The sequence below is a fragment of the Notolabrus celidotus genome, chromosome 14 (genome assembly GCF_009762535.1).
Source record: "Notolabrus celidotus isolate fNotCel1 chromosome 14, fNotCel1.pri, whole genome shotgun sequence".
In the NCBI taxonomy this organism is placed as follows: Eukaryota; Metazoa; Chordata; class Actinopteri; order Labriformes; family Labridae; genus Notolabrus; species Notolabrus celidotus.
Window position 1 is genome coordinate 5759664 of NC_048285.1, and position 24978 is coordinate 5784641.

Genomic DNA, 24978 nt, shown 5'->3' on the forward strand with positions numbered 1-24978 from the left:
AAACCCTCAAGCCACTGGGTTTCGAGCTCTCGCTGCCTGATATGTTCTGTGTGTGTGTGTGTGTGTCTGTGTGTGTGTGTGTGTGTGTGTGTGTGTGTGTGTGTGTGTGTGTGTGTGTGTGTGTGTGTGTGTTTGTGTGTTTGTGTGTGTGTGTGTGTGTTGTCAGATGGTCACTGGTATGTATGACTCAAAACATGCGCACACATGGGAGCAGGAGTTTTTGGATCGCATTGCTTAGTGCGAGTGTTTTTCTGGGGAATACTTTCGCCAACTTGATTCTGGAAAACTGTGATGACATTTCAGAGACAGACTGTAAACCCTGTCATGATTGCACATATATACAGTTATTGAATTGGCCCTATACAACATCATAGACTTCAACATTGTGCTAAAGATGGTCTCTGATTTACAGCTTTCAACTAGACCTGACCTGAATATACAGATAACAGAAGAAGGCAGATATAAGCCTATGATTCACAGATAGTTTGGCTAGCTCCAAAATTGACCAATCCAAAGGCTTCAATTCTCCTCTAAAATCCCTGTTGTAAATATCTGACATTGCAGTTAATTTACTGCAGAATCTCTTCCCTTAGCTGCATTTTTTTGCACGTCTGTGCGTCCCTTTAATGCGTAGTAATCACTGCAATGGACAGCTTTACAAATGCCATTTACCGTTTCGCTCATCTTGTCTTTATTGGACACTTACCAGGATACTTTACACTGATACCACATCAAATAGGAGCGCTCCGTTCTGTGTTTCTGTTCCAAAAGGATGCGATAAAGAGCTCCTCAAACTGCGGCTACAGAATGAAAAGTCAGGGTAGTTTATTCCCTCAGAACTGCTTGGGTAAAGTGTAACCATCCTGATTGAGAAAGCATCAAAAGGCCTGATTCACATGAGGAATATGCAGCTTTAACACCCGCTTAACCTGTGCAAAGGAGCCAAAAGACATCGTCTTATTCACAAAGCTTGAGCAAAGGGTTAAATGCACCAAAAAGTGCACTGCAGAGCAAAAAGTTTGCGCTATGTTTTTAGAAAAATATGCATCTTTTTATGCAAATGAGCCTCATTGCAAAAAGACCTAATTCACTAACACAGTTGCGAATTTCGTGTTAAATTTTTGAGCGTTGTCACCCTCAAACTAAAACAATTTCAGTTCGAGATGACCTTAAAGTTATTTATCTGAACATATAGTCTATTTTTGAATCACAGCTATCCACGATAACATTGTAAGGACTTTCTTTCTCCATCTAGCTCATCATATACTGTGTGTGGACAGGATTTAGCGCCATCAGGATAAGAGTGCACAGTGCAGCAACCTGCACAGAGCTGCAGAACTGTTCTTGGGAGGGAGCAGATAAAGGGGGTAAAAGATGTGCAATTCTTTGTGCTGATGCAAACCAATCTTAGTGAATTCCCAGTAAGTGTTTTTTGCCGATACATAGTAATTAATTTGGACTTTTAAAATTGTTTTTTTTCCATGCCTGTATTGCAGTAATGAAGTAATTGTGGTTTATTGTGCAGCCCTGTTGTTTCTTTGGTGTACCGGAGCTCTTGAAGCAAACTGGTGTCAGGTCTTTTGCAGGATGTACAGAGAAAAAGAAAAGAGAAGGTACTAAAAGTGACCTGAGGAAACCACAGAGAGAGAAATAAAGACTGAGGGAGGCAGAAAAACATACAGTAACACTGTATATAACCTCCTGTCCCTACACTGACACAGACGCACGGGTTTATGGGACAGGGCTTAGTGACATCACAATCTTGCGTCATGGAGCCGCTTTACTTCCTGCTCTGCTGATGTGTGTGTTTGTGTGTGTAAGTGAGCGTGTGTGTGTGTGTGGATGAGGGCCATGACACCTCCAGCCGTGAGATCTAAACACACGATTGGGCCCCAGCTTGACTCGAACATGCACATGCACGCTCAGAGCAGTCGCTATGATACACTCAGCCTTCGTCCCTCTGTGTGTTCTGAAGCTAAATGTCTCAAGAGAGAAATTTCTACAACTCCAAAGAGGAACATGTAATCCCTCTTCTGTCATCATAAGACCTGATAATGAAGCATAAACAAGAGTCCTAATGGAGGGAATCTGCTGTTAGCTCTCATTGTTTCACTCACACACCATGTTACGTGCAAATCTCCAATAACGACTACATCTACACAATAACCAGCTAATATATAATCCACACACAGACTCGCACACACGCACGCACGCACACCCAGTGTTTGAGTTCACTGGGGGCCTTTGGCTGACTCCTTGATGCCTCTGTCAACATCAGATGCTCACGTAGACCCTCTCCCGCCTCTTCTGACGCCATCGCCCCTCACTTCTCTCCCTCTCTTTCCTCCCCTCCAACCTTTAACTCCTCTTCTACATCCCCCCTCCATGCGTTACCCCCTGCCCCTGGGGTTTTCACTGTCTGGAGTGTTTGCGTTCCCGATCCTGAAACATGCTTTATGAAGATGCTTTATTAGCTTGTACTTTCAGAGTGTGACACTTTAATGGAGCACAAACTAAAGCTCGCAGAGGAACGAAGGGTCCTACAAGGACAACGAGATAGATTTAAAGAACTTGGAGAACTGATGCGGATGCTCAGAGAAAGACAGACAGAACACTTTTGGAGGAGAACATATGGGATTAAATCAGGAGGACATTCCTCTGGACAGAAAGCTTAACTGCTCTCTGTGAGAGTTCAAGATGCAGTGAGTGGAAAATTAAACAGTCTCTGTGGTTTATTGTGTCCTTCATTGTTACCTGGCTGTGTTGAATACCTGATTCTGATTGGTCAAAATCTCATTACAGCAGTGATTGATTCGCAAATTCAAGAGATCAGGAATCCTGTCAAATAAAAATGCGTGACTGAGTGTGGCACATCTTACTTCTGCCTGTTTACACTGTGGCAAAAAGCATGTGCAGAAGGAGGAGAGTCTTCCGTAAAGGCGACTGTTTCTGTGTTATTATCACTACAACATGTTTAAGTGTATAAGGAGTCTATAAGAACATCATCACCCTGACTATTACTTGATGTGAATTGATGTTTACTCAGCTGCACATTGAAATTTTACTGGGGTGCTGCATAAAAAAGGTCTGGCTAAAGCTTGGATCAGCAGATTTAGTTGCTCTTGTTAGGACACTGTCCACCTAGACAATTTCTGTTTTCAAAACGGCCTGCTACAATTCTACTTACTGTGTTTGAATTTAGTCTGTAGTATGACTGTTCTGTTCGATCTGTTCTGTGGTATGGTGAGCCAGATGTCACTGGATTTCCGTTTTTTCGGAAAGCGGAAGTAAACAACGAACAAGCTGATAGAGAAACTGCTCCTTTAACATCACTTGTGATTTAAAGGGTTAAGAAGTGATTTATGTAATTTAATATTTTTCACAGATGATAAAAACTGAGTTCACCATGTTAAAAAAGAAGAACAAGAGAAAAAGTGGAACGAGCGCTGTGCATTGTGGGAAACAGTACGCAAGGCAGACTGCTCCGATGCATACTGAGAAATTTTCCTGAATCAGTAGACATCTGGGTAGTTTTGGCATACTGCAGATTTTGCTCTTGTTCACATACTACATACTGAATTTTGGCCAAATCAGTACGTACTGCTAGTAGAGTATGCAGTTTTGAAAACAGCCAATGTCTGGGAACTTAAATAATTGCACTGCATGATTGAAAGGGGCTATTAAAACTTATTGGGTGTATGTATCAGGTGAGTGCTGCTTATTGAACTTGATGAGTTTAATCTTTAGTCTGGTGTCCAGGTTTTAGTAAAGTCTGTGTTGCGTGGAACCATCAAATTCAAAGCTGCTCTAGTTGAACCACTAGAGCTGGGACTCAACAAAGCAAGTCCTCTTTGAAATTAGTCTGCTTTTCTACGATTGGGTCAGAATTTAACTAATGTTTCCTGTAACATTCAACCATGTGCTGATATGAAATGATCCAGAATTGTGATAGTTCTCTACATGTGGAAATGAAGGCTTCACTTTAACAAGCTGAAAGCAACATTTCCGGAGCTTCTTGTAAAGAATACAAGCTAAAAGTGGATCAGCTGTATAGAATAAAAATGCACGGTCAGAACTGAAGTGTTCCCATCACAACAAACCGAAACAGATGGAGGGAAAGAAAAGAATGAAGGAGGAGGAACGGGATGCTTATATAACAGCAGAAGGGACAAGTTGACCTTTCTCTGTCTCAGCTGGTTACAAGTTACAAGTTGTCCACTGCAACCACTAACATTTGCATGTGTGTGTGTGTGTGTGTGTGTGTGTGTGTGTGTGTGTGTGTGTGAGAGAGAGAGAATTGAGAGAGAGAGAGAGAGAGAGAGTGCGTGCACATATAAACAGAAAAAATGGCTGCACAGAGGATCAGTGGGAAAGATCACTGTGATGAAAACAGAGCGTGCAGAGCAGCGGAACAGGACGACCCAACCTGATAGAGGACTACAGAGTAACATACAGGTATGTGTCTTCTGCTGGTGACATTTAAGTCTATAAAATACGATCTCTCTTTCCCTGGTCTGATGTCGTTTGCAGAAACACTCCTTTAAATTGATGAAATTTCAGGTATACTTTTATTTATCAACTAAAACGTCAAATGTTTGCAAGTATTCACAAACCAAACCGGATGCAGTTCACATCCATGTGCATGCATAATACTCATAAACCTCCCTTACACTGACTTTTCCCTGCTGGCCTTTCAGTAAAATATTCATGTGAAGTCGGGGGAAGCTGACGTAACATCCATGAGCAAAGAAGGAGAATAATTTTCAAAACAAGAACAGCAAAGGTACATCCGTCTGTTTACATGGAACATCGTTAGAAATGCAAATGCTCCGTAGCTTCGTCCGCCATCATTTGCATTGAAACATCACACTGGAGCTTTCGCAGCATGCTTTTGATGTGACATCCTGTGGGATTAACCTGAACGATTTCAGATTTTCTTGTGCACACAATTCTTGCAGATTTACAAAAGTAAAAGTCAAGCTTTGTCAGGTCTGTCCTCCAGGAGAAGAAAAACAACTATTTAAATGTTTGTTTGTTGAAAGGAGGTCGGACTGATCTTTGCTGGCGTAATCCAGGAAGTCAGGAAATCTTAACACTGACTTCCGTGACGGAGCCTGAGGCTCATTTGTTGCTGAAGTTAAAAATGTTGGATCCAGAGAAGATTGTGAGCTGCATTTGCATGCAGATACAGTATGTGTTTATAGAGATTATCAATCATCGTCTGACTACATGGAAGTCAGGGTGACACTACGGTGGGTTGCATTGCCACTACATTTGATCGTTCTTCCTGCATACACCAGAGCCTGCTGATTAGTGATTGGTCAATACTTTTTGAACATCCTTCTAATGGAAACCAGAATACTTCCCACATAAAAATCCAGACTCCAAGAGCAGATTCTAATTTTTCTGTCGAGTCTGTAACTAGAGATTAGTTTCACAATAATGTGAAAAATGTCAAGACAAATATTTTTCCAGGATACTGTTACGTCACAGTGGATTTGACCTTTGCCCTCCCAAAGAATGTCATTACTTAAACCACCAAAGCAAATCTGTGAAATCATGACGGATCAGTGAATGAACTTTTGGTTTCAGCCTGAAGGCATGAAAAGTAAAATACGTGATGAAGTTTCATTTGTTGTTCTACAAGAGAGATCGGGTTGTTGAGGGGATCTCTCACACTCACATGGGAAGTTGTACATGAAGCAGGCCTGGGCGGCTATGATCCACTCTGCTCGTGTCTCGCAGAAGATGGCGATGTTGTTTTTGGGCCGCTGACCCAGTGAAGCCAAACCACTGCCCAGCTGTGACGCTGCTGTGAGGACCTCTTCATAGGTGATCCAGCGGTACTCACCAAGAACCACCTGTAGAGGGGAGAGAAGTACAGGGAGAATGTATTAAAAGTAAAGCATTATGTGTAATTCTGAATAAATCTTCGACCTCATATCATTAAAACAGAGGAGTTATAAAGAAACGTGTCCCCAGAGACCAAAAGTTTGTTTAAAAATAGTCTTTTAACATGGGGCCTAATGGGGATCCCTTGGTTTTTGTAGGCAGCCTCTGGTGGACACTAAAGGAACTGCAGCAGCTGGTACTTCAGAATTAGCTTTGTTCTCAGCCTCAGATATCGAGCGTGCCAAGCCCCCGTACGTCACTCGAGTGCTGTACCACAAGTGAAATCCCACAGTCACATGTTCGGTCTGTTTCATATTAAAGTCACAGGAAAGGGAGCAACAGAACAACTTCCTCTCCTTCTGTCATTCTCAAACTGCTGCACCTCCTGGTCATCATCAGCACGAGAAGCAGCAGATAAACACAGGCCTCTGGCTCTGCTCTGCAACACTCCTACCCTGATGACACAAAGCTTTAAGGACACAAACACAGAGGAGCTTCCTGCATGCATCAGCTGAGTTATACTACCGCCTAGTGGTTAAACAACAGCACTGCAAACAAGTACAGTAATGAGCCGTAAAGTACTGTGAAGAAAGCAAGGATCTAAAATGCTAATTCAGTTCATTCAACAATAAATGTGGGTATTTATCAGATTAGTAGGATCAGGCTGTTGGGATTAGAGGTTAATTCAGAGGTGATGTTGTGGCTCGTCAAAACTGGCAGAACTCCTGACTGTGCAGGAACAATGCATGCCCCCAAAAGGACAAAACATACTGTTTTAAAGTCTTATTCTTGGGTAACATTTGTTCTGAATCATTACGTAACTTTTAAAGTAGTCCAAGATTTATTTTCATTAATACATTTTCCAAAAAAAGACAAGTGACATAACAATAAAGCGTACAAGTGGACTTAATGCCAGGGCTTTACTTTCTCCTCATTCTTCTGATCCTCTGCGGACAAATTCTGTATACACTCTTTGTCAAAGACAAATTGCTCAATTCTGTTAGTCATACTTCTCTCCCCTTCGCTCTTTCCACGTGTAAGAACGCAGGAATCTAGGCCATCGAGAGGAATAACAAGCTGTCAGCTGGAGAGAGGAACAATCACTGGAAGCATTTTACTAAACTTATGAAATAAAGGTCGAGCCCCACATGCACACCATTGTTCCCCATGCACAGAAGATGTGGGCCATGATCACTCATCACTCTTTTTAAAGAGCCTTATAACAGAGTTAAAAGAAATGACATAATAAAACACAGAAGCATTATTCTGCGGGTGCAGTCTTGATTACATGATCATGATTTTGACATAACGAGGGAAAAGTTGATTTAAAGTGTTGCTGCAGCCAGGTAACCTATCATGCTTTGTGCAGGGAGTGTTGCTTTGGTATGAAGCACCACTTTTTATCAACTTTATGATGTCAAAATGATGCATTTAAAGCAAATTCACATTAAGGCAACAAGTGAAGCAGCCCAAGTAGGCAAGGGTCTTGGCTGCCTCTGGTGTGTCTGCAGGAAACACAGAAGCATCATTATGTGGGTGCAGACATGATTTCATGATCAGGATTTTGACATAGTGAGTGGAAAAGTTGATTAAAAGTGGCCAGATCTCTGCAGCCAGGTATCCCATCATGCTTTGTGCAAGGAGAGCAGCACAGTTTTGGCTGGCAGCGCCACTTTTTATCAACTTTATTATGTCAAATAAAGTATCAAAGCATCATAAAGTAATATCTTATTTTATCTGATCTAAAAATCCTGCATTTAAAGCAAATTCACATTAAGGCAACAAGTGAAGCAGCCCAAGTAGGCAGGGGTCTTGGCTGCCTCTGGTGAGTCTGCAGGACACAGACGCATTATTCTGTGGGTGCAGACATGATTTCATGATCAGGATTTTGACATAGTGAGCGGAAAAGTTGATTAAAAGTGGCCAGATCTCTGCAGCCAGGTATCCCATCATGCTTTGTGCAGGGAAAGCAGTGCGGCTATGGCTTGCAGCACCACTTGCTATCAACTTTATGATGTCAAAATTATGCATTTAAAGCAAACTATTATAAGACAACAGGTGAAGCAGCTTAAGTAGGCAGGTGTCTTGACTACCTCCGGTGTGTCTGCACAAACCTCAACTATGCACGCGTTGCTGTACTGTCCTGCAGGCTCCAACATCCACAGTGATGCTGTTTGGCCCCTATCGCTATTGGACTGATGATCAAACTTAGCACAAACTCAAGCTTCTCATCACACCTATATGGAGCAACATGGGGGCGATGGTCCTTTTTGAAAGGCTGATGTAAAGGAGGCTTTAGAGACAGTGAGTTATAGCTAATACCAACTCTTTGGATTAATTATATTTATTTTATATTATCATATTGTTACGGCAAGGTTGAACATTAGAACCACATAGCTCATATTTCTCTCATATCATGCAGTCTCAATTCTGATTAAATGCGATATTTCTCCCTAAATTCAGCCTTTGTGCAAGGCTGACTGGATTCTGGTTTCAGCTTCATTCAAGATGCATCAACAGCATCAAGTAGCAGCAGATAATGCCCCACTTGACATTTTTCCTTTCTGTATGACATAACTATGTCACCCCTTGTGCAACCACACTCCCTGCGTCACTCTTTACCTTCTTGAACACCTTCCCGTTGCACTGCCGCTCATCCTCCTCACTGATCACCTCCCTCGTCCCCAGACAGTCCCTGTGTGGAAACCTGGTGGCCGCAAACTCAAACATCTTATCCAGGGTGTCCATCCCCAGGTGCAGAGACGTCCCCAGCCTCTTCATGGCGCTCACCGCTCTGTAAGGTCCCTCTGGGCGTCCGAGCACAGACCGGGCTTTTGCCCTCTTGGCTCGGTCAGCCTCGGACCCGTAGATGTCCCCGTCGGGCGAGGAGAACCAGCTGAGGAGGAAGGAAGGCAGGAAGGTGATGAAGGAGTAGATCCAGACCATGAGGTGGAAGAGGAGCAGCAGCATGGGGTTCAGGTCTTCCTTCTGCTTCATCGTGGTGAAGCTGTGAAGATGATGGAGAGCAGCGAGGAGAGTTTGGAGGAGGATGTGATGTGAGAAAAAGTCTCTTCTCCTTCTGGTGTTTCTTTTTTCAGTGTCCTCCGCCTTTATTCCTGGCAAAAGACGCCTTCAGGTCCACAAAACCTCTGGAAAACAAATGTCATTGACTTGGCATCAGAACAACAATAATTAAGATGTCTTAGTTTCCAAATGAAACCATGCTTCTTTGTTTATGTAGACTTAAACACGGGAATCTCAGCTCATTCTGAAACTGAAAGAAAAGAACTCATGAGTCAAATGTACTTTTTAAATATCTGGCAAACCGTGGTGTGGCAAACAGACTGTCTCTCCATTTCAGATGTTATTACCACAAAGAGCACAGCATGGATACAGCACAAGAGACTACCAGTGTCATGCAGCGTTAGCCTCAAAGAGAGTCAACGATTCAAGACAGAAAGAGAGAAAGGGAAACTCAGAAGAAACAAAGACAGGGTTTGTGAATGAATGAGAAAGAAAGAGGGTGCCCAAAACAGGAAAAACAAGAGTGGAAAGGTGTGCAGGCAGTTTCTTAACAATCGTACGACAGTGTGTGTGTGACAAGGTACAAGCCACCAGACCGGAGGAACAACACACCAGCAGAACAAGATGGATCTGAAGTGTGTCGCAGTTCAGTCACAGTGTACCCGTTAAACTCAGTGACGTAACATTTGTGTGAAAGGCTGACACACACCTCTTTTATTAGATTGAAGGTATTTTCATTGTAATAGGCAAACACACACACCTACACACACTTCAGTAAAGGGCAGGGCTGGAGATGGGGACTGCGTTATAGGTGCTATAGGATGCAGAGTTTGGGAGCTATCCAGAGTCCTGAAACAAAATCACAAAATCAGAGCCAACATATATTTGTCTCGTGTTTTTCTACAAAGACGTTTATTTTATTTCCCCCGATTAAAGAATGCAAAATCTTAAATTATCAGATTGTTTTAACCCTACAAACTCTGTAATGATTTGCCTGAGGGGGATTATCTCTGCAGAGTCAGTGATCTCTTTTTTTCCTCTTTTTTTTGAATGAAACGTTTGTTTTGTTTTGCTTTATAATGTAGTGCTTGAAAGGCTGCCTCACAGATTATCTAATTTACAATGGTTAGATATAACAAGTCAAAGCTTCAGCCCACACATTTTCAGGGAATTTAATCCTTGAATTAATTAATTAATCATTTTATGTAACTTTTAAGTGCTTTAATAGATTGTAATCACTGGTGCAACTCTTTTTTTGGACATACGTGTCCAAAATCAAAATTTAAAAAGAATATTACTGCTATCTTTCCAGAAAAGATGAATGAACATGCAGGTGAGACTGTGCATGAGTATGGACGCTGTCTGCAGGAAAAACATCACAGTGTGTATTTTGTATCATAAGTTGCCTACTTTAATGTTGACAGGATTTTAATAAAATGTTTAATGCTTAATTTATTAAATCTGTTCTTACATTTTTATTAATTTGCTTTAATGGATCATTTATTGTTAAAAACACAAATATGTTGGTGGATCTGAAAGTCCTAGAGAAACAGTGAGGCAGCGTGGTTTAAAGGGAGCTCTAGATGCATGCCCCTACTGTAGACTGTATAAAATGATGGATGACATAACAGCTCCATGAAAGTGAAGCCAATAAATAAATTAATCAAAAAAAGAAATTGGAGCTCCCCCTGCTGGCTGGTTTCAGAATAGGTCACAACTCTGTGTTAGCAGACAGTCCGTGGTTCAAGTTCTAAAATCGAAACACAGGTTTTCCGTCGTTGTAGTTACCGGAAAATCCAGAATATGAGTCACATCAGTTTGTAAGACGAAGTCAGAAAAATGTCCTTGTTAGTCTCATTTCAAGAGCAGCTATTTGTACTTAATTTTTACTTATGCTATTTTTATTTATTATTTTAATGTTCCCAATTTATCCTTTTCACTTTTTCTAATTTTCCCGATGTGATGTTGTCCTCTCATTCTGAAAACCTCTTTTATTGTCCTTTTTAAGGATTTTATTTACTTATCCATTTTTATTTATTCTATTTATTTATCCTTGATTTATCTCTTAAACATGATTTATTGTTTATTGTCACACCACTTCATTCTGTTTAATTTACGTTAATTATCTTGTTATTCTAACCCTGCTTTGTTTGTCAAAGCACTTTGTAAATATTTGTTTTTAAAGGTGCTATAATAAAGTTATTATTATTATTAGTAGTAGTAGTATTACTCATTATAATCAATTCAGGCTGTATTCTTTGCTCAAATCTTAATTTAAGGAGTTGATAGCCGTGAGACACAGACCTACAGCCCGTTCCAGCCAAACCAGCCCCTCCACACGTTTATTTACTCAGGGGTATCCTCTGTTTACTCTACGTACGTGGTTATGAGCTAATGAGGGCAAAAAGCTGCTAAAAAGCATCCTCTATCCGTAATGACATTTATTTTGTGGTATGACAACTTTCATTGGATGCTAAAAAAAACATGTCCTGTTTCATAATGTGAGCCTGCGCACACACACTGATGCACACACACACTGATGGCCCCAAACAGTCTATTCTAGCAGCAATAATTCATTATTCATATGAAGCGTCACATCCTTCCTGTCCCAAAACTGACATAAAACATGACCACTCTTGTCTCCTAAATACACTCATCATTCAAGTGTCCCTTTGAGACTCATAAATAAATTAAAGATTTTACCAGCCATGCTCTCTCAGTGTACCATCTGTTCCCTGTGGGATCCTCTACAGCCCTGTTGTTCTGCTCGGTGTCTTGTTACCCAGGCTGGGTGCATTTTTTTCTCATCACAGGACACTGCCGCTTAACAAAGCTGCACCCTGCCGGAGCGCATGCTTCTTGTGGGTTTCTCTGTCTCGTCCTAATTGAGATTGTTTTTAAGAGATAGTGCATGAAATAGAGGCCGCAGACGAGGAGGGTGGTCTGTTGGAGGAACCGAACTGTCAGACTAGAGAAATAAAATCAACCGTAAAAATAATAGGCTCTGAAAAACAGTCACTGCCCGTGGGTACAAACTGAGCAGAAGACAGTGAGGACTCTTATTCTGGGAGCAGAAACAAGGGGACTGTGTGGAAAGCTGCAACAACAGAGAAGAAAATAAAGATTATTCATGTCTTATTTTTAATTTGAGGTGTCCATAACTCTCTGGGATTAAAACTGCACACCCCCAATTGAATTCCCATCATGATGCGCAACCCGTAGAGGATCCCTTAAAAAAAACAACATGCATTTCTCAATATTTTTCGACTTTCTGCAAATGAATGAAGGAAAAAAACAAAAAAAGAACAAGCAATAAAGGCTTGTGAATATAAATATAACTTAAAAAGAAGTTAATGATGAAACACAGAAAAAGGAGGATCCTGCTCACCCTCTCCGGATTCATTATCACCCGTTCACTATAAATAAATAATCCCCTGCTAAACAGTTAACTCCTGATTTGATGCCATCGTGATGATGAGACGCAGCAGTGGGAGTTGCTATTGTGTGCAGTCAGTGGTTCCACTGGTCAGACTATGTGGGCAGACAAACAGTGATGCAGTCATGGGTGGGAGGGGGCTGAAGCTTGCTTGTGAGGACACGCACACATAGAGAGAGACACACACTCATACACATAAATACATACATTCAATGAAATGATAATCTCTTGAAATATGCATCTGGCTCCTGCTCTCATCATTTCAACACATTTACAGACCTTGATTCCAGCAATATTTCAGCCCTGCAGATTTCTATAGCTGTGGGCTGCATAAGTAACCTATGTATTAATGATAAGAAGCTTGTGTAACATGACTGGAATTACTTATTTGTTTTGAAACCTTGCAAGAAAACTTAATGAGGAAGGGAAATTTTGTTATAACAGAGTCTTGATTTTTTTTTGAAACTCTGAGGTCAGAGGAAAGTTTTGGTAACAGACAAAAAGCGTCCCTGACTCATAGCATCTAATGTTCTCTCTTGCATCCACCGGCCTGAGTGTGTGTCCAATTTAAACCATCAGATTAGGCTGATTTGTTACATCTGGATCTAGTTACCAGGTGGTAATCCCTGCTGAGATCAACAGACTGTATAATAAATGGACGTGGTTTTATTCGTCACGTCACCTATCTGTTTCTAAAGCGCTGTTTTGAAGCCAATTGTCGGTGGCAGCCATATTGGAAATGTTGAACTCAACCTAACTTCTGTTGAGGTAAAGAGGCGAGGTTTGAGCCTCCTCGCCAACAGCTACAGTGTTCCCACCTGTCAATCAAGTCAGCCATGCCCTTATTTGTAAGTTTAATTTCTTCAAAAATACGAGTTATAAAGAATTCACCCCCCGTACAGTGTGTGCCGATAGAGAAATTAGCTAATCAGACCCAAGCCGTCTTTTGTACCAGACTGTAAACGTGTTTATTTCTGCTGTAAAGATCGTCTTTGTTGGTGTTTGTGGTTTCCGGTTTTTCTGCAGCCAGCCTCAAGCAGACGCTCAATGAACTGCAGTTTTTAACACTTCTGCATGGGCTTCATTTTTTGAGACTGGAGGTTGCCGCTTGGTGAAATCAAATCTGGTTATAGCCTTCGTTATGAAGACACACAGCAACAGAGATAATCCAAACCGTACATCCTAATATGATTTGCTGTGCTGCTGTCGTACTCTAAGTGCACACACAGCCTGCAAAGAAACACCAGCAGCTAACTTAGCTAACCGCCTTTAAAGTGTGACACAAACATTACCATGAATTGCTTAGAAATTAGAAGTATCATCACATCTTTGCCGGTAAATGGCATGAAATTCCCATTATTAATCCACTTCCTTTAAAGTGTATCGTAAACCTGGAAGAATAACATCCAGTATTAATAAAAATGAAGATGCACCTGTTAGATTAGCATGGGGGAACAAAGGGTGCAGCATAACATTTAAGGATGCACCTTTTGGAGGCACAATTTCCAGATAAAATATGCGATTAAATGTGTTATTTAAATTCTCAGCTTATTGCGAAATATTTAAAAAATCACAATAATATTGTGTTGTGACTCAAGTATTGTGTTGTGTACTCTACTCCTCCAGTCCCATCCCTGCAGACTCCTTTGACTTAAATGTGTAAATATATGAGATTAAAGTTGTCTCCTGTCTCCCTGTTAGATTCTCCTTTCTTTCTCCAAACAGATGAAACAGTCTTATGTACACATGAAGGCTCGACCTGGGACTTTCCAAAAGATAACCTGCTGAGTGCTGCAGCTGCTCTGTGTCCTGTAATCATTAATTTGCATCTGAGCAGGCTTAACTCTAATCTCTTCCCTTTAATAGCCACAAACAGGTAGTTATAGTAGTTGCTCAAATGGTAGCTTTGTAAAACAAGCAGGCGCTTTGCAGCCAGCTTCCACTCTCAGGATTAATTGAGTAATATTGTGACATGGTCGACGTAGCGGTGGGGTGACCAGGCGTGTGTGTGTGTGTGTCTGTGGGAATCATAGCTTCCTCAGGAGATTGTGTGAATGGGTCTTTTGTGTGTCAGACGTCATGGTGCTTTCACCCACTCAGCTAAGCAGGCAGGCTGAAGTCTTGCAGAAAACTCAACATGGCCATTGTGGTGAAACGCCGCTCCAGCACACGACTCAGTCCCGAGGGTCACACTGCCCACAGCTGTGTGTGTGTGTGTGTGTGTGTGTGTGTGTGTGTGTGTGTGTGTGTGTGTGTGTGTGTGTGTGTGTGTGTGTGTGTGTGTGTGTGTGCAGCATGGAAAAATGGGCATGTATGAGGCGTCTTTGTGCATGTGTGGGTGATTTGCGACACATTAATTGAATATGCCGGTTTCGATTAGTGACATAATCAAAAGCTCGCTGAGAGTTTTAAGTTTAATTCAGAGTGAAAGTACAAAACACAATCGTGTTGATTATGTGAGGGCGCAGCTTTGTGTGAACATGGTGACATAAAGTGTTGGCACACATGCCAGTCACCCTGCGTCTCTACTGTAAGCTCTGTTAATTTTTTGTTTGGTTTGACTGTATAGTTATTTATACAGCAGATTAATGAATGTACAGTATCTGATTTAATAAAAGGGGGCTTTGTTTGAGACGGGGACTTAACGATACCTTAAAACGCAACTTAAAGATTGATACAAATAACGGATTATTCAACTTCATTGATTGTGTGAATTCTGTGTTCTTATGAGTGTTAAACTGAAACAGGTGTTTTTTAATTCTGCATAAGCGCCCTCTGCCTGGCGGAGCTGAGGGTGCGCCCCATGTTGTGTTGATATGTCATAAGCTCAGCTCAAATACATTAAATTGAATGTGCTACTTCTCAATTTCTCCAAATTTAATATCACACACTTGTTATGATGTGGATTTGCTATAAAGCAAAGAAGGCTCTCTTGTTCTGCTTTGCCAGATCATCGACAAAATTAACCTCGGTGTTGTAGCAACTTAATCCCACAGTTAGCGAGATTACTGCTTTCTATTTCCTCTAATTTCTTACTACTACAAAGGCAACTGTGAGGGACCCATTATGATTCTGCTGTTATCAGAATAAAGAGTGTTGGAGCCAAAAGCGAATATTTATGCTGGTTCATTACACACAGCAAGAGAGTGCATGCACAACGTCTCTCAACCTACTTACTTTGTGTGCACAAGATCATTTTCTGTGTGCACAAGATAAAAACGTTGAACTGCAACCAAATATGTGTGGGATGTGTTCTAAAATCCTGTTTATCTTCTGTATCAATTAAAAAAAAAGCTCTGTATCATTGTTACATTTAATCTTTACAGGCTTAATCTAAACTTATGCTCCTCTATTCTTGCCTCGGTGTGTCACTTTGTCTGGATCCAATCCCTGACAGCCTTCAGGCATCAAGACTAACTACTCAGAAATAGATGCGGTCTTGCTGATGGTCTGGTTTGCTTTTGTGGGTCATTAAGAAACATCAGAGTTAAACTTAGACTCTTAATAGCTGGGTAAAAACTCCTCATAATAGGTTATAGTAATCTACAGTATAAAGTTTAATGAGCTGGTTTATAAAGTGTGATTGGAACCCAACAGGAGGAGCAGGACCGTGATGCGAAGGAGGGGTCTTCTCTTACCCTGACTGCAGTATGGACTTAAAGATGATTATATGTCTTCTGCTGAAATCAGTCTTATCACACTCTCAGTTTGAGCGCTGTCCATAGGTTAACTCGATCTAACTCAGCTGTTATTACTCACATTAAACTGAACATTTAAAGCACAAGGTGAACAGGTCTGCATGAATCAGTCTCAATCAGTGCAGCACCTTTGAGTTTGTCTGTCTTGTTCCTGTCAGAGTCTGTCAGAGTCCCTAAACACTGCTGTATCCTGCACCATTAAGTCTTTACTTTGTGTGGTGTCTTCAGTTTTGGAGATTTCTCTGTTCTCTCTTTTACGTTTTTATCTTCTCCTCTCTTCTGCTACAGAGTATTCACCAATCAGAAAAAGCAAAATATTATAACATCACGGCACTAAACTAATGCTCGACATTTTGAACAGCTGCTACCAGCCAGGGGAAAGAGTGTGTGTCTGTTATGGTCATGTCAGACTGTTCCTGCAAGCCAATCACATCTCTGTCAGTAGGTAGAGGGGAACTCTAATGGACCTGCAGTTTGATAACTGCTGCCACAGGCTGATCCACTCCAGCAGTGTAAATATAGGCTTTTAAAAAAGGCAGCTAGCCTGGGGTTGTAAAAATTGGAGTCTGTCAGGAAGTAAAGAAACATTGTCAGATCTAGCCTTTGTGTTGGTGTTAAACAGTGTCCCCTTTCTATCTGCATTTGATACTTGTATTCTAAAAGGAGCTTTTAAATAAGGGAGACAGACAGACCACCAGAGTGCCCTCTTCCTGATCTCCGGGGACTTCAACCATTTATTTTCTACATAGCTTATTCTGTCTTCTGTACTTTTGTTATCATTATTTTCATTGTATGTATATCTTATTAATTACTTCTTCTATTAATATTATTTGATATTCTTAATTATTGTTTATAGGAGCAACTTTAATGACTGAATTTATATAATAAATATAAATAAAGTATTCATACAATGAATCAATTATTTCTGAAATGTCACCCTTATTATTAGGAAAGCAACATAGTAAATGAATTAAATGTCAAATTACTGCAACAGATGTTCAAACTGCATCATCCAAGCGCTCAGGGTAAAAACACCAACAATAACAATGCAACTTCCGGTTAGGATTTTCAAAATAAGACATCGTGTTTCACTAATCCTGTACATTCCATTTAATCAACATTCGCGTCAAAATAATTAATCGAATGCGCTTTTCTGATGTTTAATACATCAAGGAATCACAGGGGGAACTCAACTGAGTCGAAAACATTGAAGATATTAGCATGGGGGTGTTCAGGAGGTGAGTTAATCTGTCGCTTGAGCACGCTGTCATCGAGAGTTCACAGCTTAGAGATACAATATGACTTAAGGTTACCTTTTCTTTTTCCTTGTCTCGCTTTGTGAATGAATTCGTGATAATATAAAGTCAAGGTATTCGTGACAACAGCCAGCTAGATGAAAGTCTCGTGTTTTATTCATTATTAGAGCATTACAGCCTCCTACTTCCGGTATTGTCTCTGCCTCTCTGCAGAAACTGCAGCATCCCGAACATCTGGGGAAGACTGTCTACGAGCATCACAAAACTGCACACCAAGGATCAGAAACTCACCGGTTAGTGAGTCCAGGAGCGGACAGCAGTCTCTCAAACTCCGCTGTGAGAGTTAATTCATCCACCGGCTCGAATCGAAACGTGGATGTTGCTCTGTGCGTCGTGTTGTAGGAGGATGGATGGATGAAGGGAGGGAGGGAGGAAGGGGGAGGCATTCCCTGCGTTATGATTGGACTCGTGGAGGTGGCGCGTACTATGGGCCGGGCCTGACGAAAGGAGGGCTCGAGGTGGCTGCATGGGTTACTCTGTGTCACAAGGAGCCAGAGGCAGTCATCTCTTACTTTACAGACACGCACACAACGACACAAACGTATTGATTGCTGTGAAGCAGATTAATTATTTATTCAATGTTTTGGGTGGAAAAACAAAGGCCTATTGTGGCCAGTTGTAGAATAGAATAGAATAGAATAGAATGTACTTTATTAATCCCCAATTCAGGTGTCCGGCAGATAAAATTATAAAAATCACATAAAACAAGTAATTCAGGTGTCTGTCAGCTTATCTCCCATTGGCTTGAGAGTTATGAAGCGTAATGCAGGTGGCCCTGCAAATCACAACGGCAATTCAGAAAACACAACGACAATTCTGAAAACACTACGGTAATCAGAAAACACAATGGCAATCAGAAAACACTACGGCAAGTCAGAAAACACTACGGTAATCAGAAAACACTACAGCAATTCTGAAAACACTACGGTAATCAGAAAACAACGGCAAGTCAGAAAACACTACGGTAATCAGAAAACACTACAGTAATCAAAAAACACTACGGCAATTCAGGAAACACTACGGCAAGTCAGGAAACACTACGACATTAACCAAACCGGAAGAAGTAGGTACCCTAGGGGGACATGACTCGTTGCTGATTGGACTTGCTTTCTGAATTGCCGTTGTGATATGCACTTCAGGGCCATCGTACTTATGGCTGCAGGGATGAATGATTTTTTGCATATCTCAGTCCTACAACGTAGAGAGATGAGCTGTCCACTGCCGCTGTTTCTCTGGTCCACAAAGAAGTTGTGAAGTGGATGATCTGTGTAATTTAGAACGGCCTCTAGCAAGATAATTGGTACAATGAGGAAGATCATAATCAAGATGACCCCTAAGGCAGAATTTCTGGATTGGAATCTTTAATTTCCTTTCAAAAGTTCTTGAAGGGTTGAGATTAAAGCTGATCCTGTATTGATCATTTTTGGGGTGTCGGGGGGGGGGCTCAGGAATCTCCAAGTCGCTAAACAATGTCTTTTTTCTTATGGGCTGCTTACTGCTAAGAAACTGATTTTAGAAGAAGAAAGACTCTCAAATTCATTCAGAGAGAATTAGATTTATTCTTAAAAACAGACTTGAGAAGTTCTTATTCTACTGTTAACTTGATGCTCTGATGAAGACAGTTTTGCCTGATGTTAAGGAATGAATAATCCGATTCAGTGATACTTTAGATTGTGAGATCAGGCCTTTGAATTGTACTGTTCTATGAAAATGGAATGTCTATGTGGATGCTTTGAGGAGATATTTTTTTCCTTAATAAACATATTGAAACACAAGATGACTCCTAAGTAGACACACATCCACATTTTACTCATTCTAAGAAGTTGATTTCAGGTGTTTCCTCAAAATCTCAACAGAACGTCAGATGGCCACAACTCGTCAGACTTGCAGAACCACATAACGAACTTAGAATAGTCTTGACTTTCCTCATTTGTGTTGCATGACATGCCCTGTCCTACCAGAGCAACCTGCTGTTTTACTTTCTATGGCTAACAATTTACAAGTGAGCAGAGGGGAAAAAAATAGGTACTTCAACATTTTGTAATGAGGATTTGGATCTGCTTAACAAGCATGGTGTGTGGTTTACTATGAGGGACACAGCATGATATAAAACTGGTAAAACAACATCATAAGAACACCCCGAATAAACAGACCACTCACCTGGTGGGTGCCAAACTGGCACAAAGTTGCATTGTTTAGACAACATTAAGAGCCTTATTTCAAAATTCAAACCCCCTCATATGTATGTTAATATGTGCCTGCTTCTATACACACACATGGGATTTGTTGAGGGCAGAGAGCGCACATGTGATCCAGATTTTCTTGGGCTATATGGGGGGGGGGGGGGGGGGGGATTTGTACCAGCAACCCTGTGATTGCATACCATAAGGCAAAGGCAACACAGTTTATCTCCTGAAGGAATTCGTTGATTTCTGGATCGTCTCTACCTTTGTAGTATGTGTCTGTGCTTCTTTTTTTACTCTACTGTTGCATTGTACAGACCTAACAAACCATGGGTATAAAACGGTGCCCCCGACAGTGAGATGAGTCACCCTGCAGAGTCTGCAGAGGCAGTGTGAAAGACACAGAGAGATGGCACACTTTGACAGAACAATAGGATGGTAAAATGAGGCCTCCTTTCCAATTTGCTTTCCTCAAACTCCAAATATTCCTTCACTCCTGGCTCTTAATCATGTGATCACTTTTATCTGACAATGCATTGTTCATGACATCTTGCATGTTTTAGCACCTTTCATATCGAAGCCGATGACGCAAGCAGATTCTTTCCAGTTCTTAAATGATGCGCCATCTGTTTTTCAGCTGTGCTGCAGAAATCATCACAGCTTTATTTCTCATTATAGGCAGCATCCTCTATCTGTAGCGGAGAATGTTAGACATATTTTATAATATTTAAGCAATATAACATTTCTATTTTACTGAAAAAATTACAGTCTTTTCATCTATGGGGACATGCAATTATTATCTATTACATGCTGCACCTAAATCTTATCTTATGGAGATCTTCTCTACCTTTTATTGAGGCCTGCAACCTTCTGATTAATTGCTCTCAGTGAGTTCTTTAACCGTCTCCAGCTCAGTTTCTTCTCCACCGTCCTTGAAAACCTCTCTAGGCAACTTTTAGATGAGCTAGATAAAAGCATTATGTTTTTGATTTCTAATCTGGCCTTCACTTGAAGTACTCCACTGAGAATGCTTCTCTCAGAGTCACAGATGAAATCTGAATACAGGTTGACTTCGAGGAGAGCAGAATGTTGATTCGTATGAGTCCTGTATGTTATACCGTCTGATGTTCTTGCACATTACTTTCTCTCAAACTTGGATTAATGTCAAAATTTAAGGACCTAAGAAAAGTGTATTGGATTATTCTAAACTACATGACTTCTAAAACAAAATGCAGAAACATAAGGACCTTGTAAACTATACACAAGGACTCAAAAACTGACCCGACAAAGTCAACAAATAACATGAAATTGCTTTTACAGGAAATTATTAGTTCTTTAAAATAAGAAATTAAAGATTTTGGCATGTAAAATGTTTTGATGAAGGATTAAGGACTAATATAGATGTAAAGTGCATAACTGCAGTATAAGGTCTATAAGTCATTAGGATTAGCCTACAGTAATGAGGAAGTCTGGTGTTGAAGTGGACCTTTGTGGAAGGGTTTCATGTTTTGTTTTGTTTTGTTTTGTTTTGTTTTGTTATTTAATTTAATTTAATTCAATTTAATTTGATTTAATTTGGTTTATGTTATTTTATGTTATGTTATGTTATGTTATGTTATGTTATTTTATTTTATTTTATTTTATTTTATTTCAGTAAATTATATTTTAAAATGAGAGGAAATAGCGGCAGATGGGAGCATGCTCATGGTCAAATCATCACCGAAACAACCTGTTACTTGGTCCCATAATAGCTAGGGATAAAGTGTGAAAGTCCAGTATTTGTTCTTTTTAAATAACTTTAACATGAGGGTTAGTTTTGTGTGGTCAAAGCGACCTACCCATGTTTTCTATGGTCGCACCTGAGGTCAGGGTTCACCTGTTTCAGCTTTAATAGCAGAGACGCGCGTGGAGCGACACTCAGTGGTTGTAACAGTGAACCACAGCAGAGTGAAAAACGCGCGGTTGTGTAGTTTGTCCCATGCGGCTCCCTGTAGATGATCGGTGCTGTCATGTCTGCTTCCTTCATGGTAAGTTACCCTTCAAATAAGACTTACTCCTTCTCTTACCAGATAAATCAGATCGATTCCATCACCTCCTGTTAAACGGTTTGATAAAGCATGTTATTTACCCTCTTTTATAGTAGTTCAAAGGCTTTAAACGCGTTGTGCTGCTAGTATTCTGCTAACATGAGTGAACCTGCTAATGCAGCACATTACTCAGAGCTATTTTCCTCTGTTTTGTGAACTGTACTGTAATAATGAATAATAAATACAGATCTGAATGTACGAACAAATACATATGCCACTGGTTGAGAGAAAAAATGAAGAGAATAAGAAAAAATGTAAACAGATGGAGGAGTAACAGAAAGGGATCATCAGTTTAGATGATTATATTGTTTACAAATGCAGTATAAATACATCGATATATTATGTCCTGACTCCTGCAATACACAAACTATTGATATTTTGAGTAAAAAGTAATACCTCACTGTACACTATTTCCTTTCAATTTCACTCATTGCTTCACTACTTCCTGACTCCTCACAGTGATGCTAATAACATTAATCCTTGCATTTTATATTCTTTGGTTAATCTGATATTGTGATATCTTTTGATACAATCTTCTTGCAGTTTATCTATTACCCAGAATCACTGTGTCATGATATTATTGCTACCTTGGTCAATTTATTAAGAATCACTTTAGTTTGATCATATTGTATCCTATCTTATCGTAACATGAGTTATCCTGCGATTCCCGTTATATGAACAGAGGCATGCATAACTACAAGTATGTGCAAGTCTTTTCTGTGTCTGTTGTTGTTTTTTATTCCTGTTCATAAAAAAGTCTGATGCCTGCTGAGAGAAAAACTTGTGTTTCGTACACCTCATCACATTATTCTGTCTCTTCCTCTCTCTCTCCAGTCTCTGCACAGATGTTACCAGCGGTCGGCTCTCCTCTTCGCTGCCAGGCGACTGCTGAGCTCCAGCTCTGTGTCTGCACCTCCTCTGCACAGGAGACTGCTCCTCTACCTCACCCAGCGTTTCTATGACGTAGAGATGGTCTTGAGCTGGAGGTCTCAAAGGAAGAGGATGGGGATTGACAAGAAGAATGCGTAAGAAAATGTTTAGTATTAGTAAGCATCTTGAAATAACAGAAGGGTGCTTTAAGTCCATTTCAGATCTATTGTATAACAGCAACATATTTCCCACTGATTTTCTCCCCTTCTTTTAAAGTTATTATGGCTACACTGAGAAGTATCATGGGCCGGACTTAGCAGCAGCTTTTTACATCCTGAGTATGAAAGGTGGTTTCAGGTAGGTAGCTTGTTCCCTTCCCTCTTTACCGTTTTTAATCTGGTGAACTGACCACATTCATAAAGCGCCTCTCTAAGTCTTCTGACTGATTTGTGTTGTGTTGTGTCCTCAGGTATGTTGGCCAGTCAGAGTGGTTCCACACAGACCGCAGAGGCAAGTTCAACTGGGACTTCTTGAGTCACAAAGACACACAACTACAAGACATAAACATGAGCCACACACTTATCAACTACAGAGGACTGGAGAACCTGGGTAAGGACCTTAAACTCAGCTTTTTAAATTTTGTTTTGTCTTTCAATCTTTCATTTTGTGATCATTAGGATGTAAGTTAAGTGTTTTTGATCTGCTTTTTCCTCCGTTAGAGGGGCAGCGATCTTTGCGGACACTATCGTTACAAGGATGTCTTGAGGTGGACGACTGGTTCCTCGCCAGGCTCCACATCTTCCAGGACTCTCTTGAGGAACTTGACATCTCCCACTGTCCTCGCATCACTTCAGGTGGCCTGGCTGGACTCAGGAATCTCAAGTAATTATCCCAACCCTCACAATGTTGCCTGTTTATCATAACTCAGACACAGCTGATACATCATGCTCCTCCATTCATGTGTCTTTATGTACAGGGGACTGAAGCGACTGGATGTGTCATCCCTCCCTAACATATCCTCTCCTGGGTTGGTGGTTATCCTGCTGGAGGAGATGTTACCACAGTGCCAGATCACAGCAAATGGTTATAACTTCAGCCTGAGACGGGAGGGTGAAGTTGAAAGAGAGGAACACATGCAGGGGCAGAGGTAGGGAATGGAAGACTCAAGGGACTCATTTGGAAAAGAATAATCCTCAGAGGAGCAGGTTATCGGATCACTGTGGTCTGAAATAAAAGACAATGATGGAGCAACAAACCTCCAGAGAAAACATCTGGCATAAGAAGAGAGGACGTGAAAATTCAGAGTTTCTTAGTTTTAGTTTTAACCAAGCCAGTTTGGTTACGACTGACTTCAGCACAGGATTTGACACAGATGACCTGCCTGGACTGACCCGGTTTTGGATTTTATTAGAGACTAGAAACCTAAAATAAAGCATTCACCCTGGTCGCATGCACACAGTCACAAGCACAGAAGAAAAAAATTATCTTTCTTTTCTTTTTCTGCAAGAATAAATTGCATTAATATTTGACAGTTTGTGACAAACATGACACAAACCAGAAATATATATGCAGACAAGAGAAAAGAGAAGAAAAAGAAAAAAAAAAGAAAAGAAAAAAAAAAAAAAAAGCATTCACCCATTCACACATTGCTGGCACAGCACCGGGGGCAGTTCGGGGTTAAGTGTCTTACCCAAGGACACTTCGGTATGTGGACACGAGACTGGGGATCTAACCCCACAGCTGCACCAAGTAATTTAAACAATGTGATAATTAGTGAACTTGCTGAAGTGTATTTATGATCGTAAATGTGCTGAATAAAGAGATATTGTCAAATACCATCATTATTGAAGATATTCCCCTTTACCTGTGAATCCATACATCATATTTATAAAATGGTAAGGCTGTAGCAACACCACCATAATGTGTCTGTGTTTTTAATCTTCCCTTTGGAAGCTTATGTGAGAAAACTAAAGCCCATAATCCAGTGTGAGCTGTGTGCTGCAGATCCAACCGTAGGTGGATGGAGACAGTGGAAAGAAAGGGGGACAAGCAGGAATACTTTTGTATCTTGAAGCTCCTGTGAAGAACTTTATGTTGTTTTTGGTGCCCCCTGTGGACAGAGTGGTAAGTATTTTCTCTTTGTTGATTTTGTCCAGTAAATTTAAAGTAATATTTTTGCACAAAAATGTCCTCCTGCTTTTTAATAATCAAACAAATCACTCACTGGGAATCTTTTGCTGTGGAATAAGCAACATAAAGCTACTTTTAAGTCGCCTGCCTTTTCAATCTAATCAGTCTATAACATGTTGGTTTGTTTGATTGTGTAGATCATTAAGAGGCATCAATATTAATTTAAGTCAGTTTCATCTCCAGCTAAAATATCCTCACAGGACCTTTAAGGTTTTCATCTTCAATAATTTGTTGGACTGTTTTATGTGCTTTACTCTGTATTTTGTGTAGAATTGCCTATAT

At 40.6% G+C, this 24978-nt stretch overlaps 2 protein-coding genes across 2 annotated transcripts in view; one reads left to right on the forward strand and one right to left on the reverse strand.

Moving 5' to 3' along the window:
• acsl3a (acyl-CoA synthetase long chain family member 3a) overlaps positions 1 to 17807 on the reverse strand; it is a 40253-nt gene extending 22446 nt beyond the window's left edge. Inside the window, exons 1-3 of the mRNA XM_034700927.1 lie at positions 17598 to 17807; positions 8515 to 9041; positions 5684 to 5861 (exon numbers count right to left, since the gene is read on the reverse strand). Of these exons, the coding sequence (XP_034556818.1) occupies positions 5684 to 5861; positions 8515 to 8889 (553 nt within the window). The 5' untranslated portion in view covers positions 8890 to 9041; positions 17598 to 17807. The remainder of the gene's footprint in view (positions 1 to 5683; positions 5862 to 8514; positions 9042 to 17597) is intronic.
• A 3665-nt stretch (positions 17808 to 21472) lies between these two features.
• Positions 21473 to 24049, forward strand: si:ch1073-228b5.2 (distal membrane-arm assembly complex protein 2). The gene is made up of 6 exons (XM_034700928.1): positions 21473 to 21576; positions 22471 to 22661; positions 22783 to 22863; positions 22976 to 23115; positions 23226 to 23388; positions 23483 to 24049. The coding sequence occupies exons 1-6, from the start codon at positions 21544 to 21546 to the stop codon at positions 23655 to 23657; spliced, it is 783 nt and encodes a 260-aa protein (XP_034556819.1). The 5' UTR covers positions 21473 to 21543; the 3' UTR covers positions 23658 to 24049.
• The last annotated feature ends 929 nt before the right edge of the window (positions 24050 to 24978 follow it).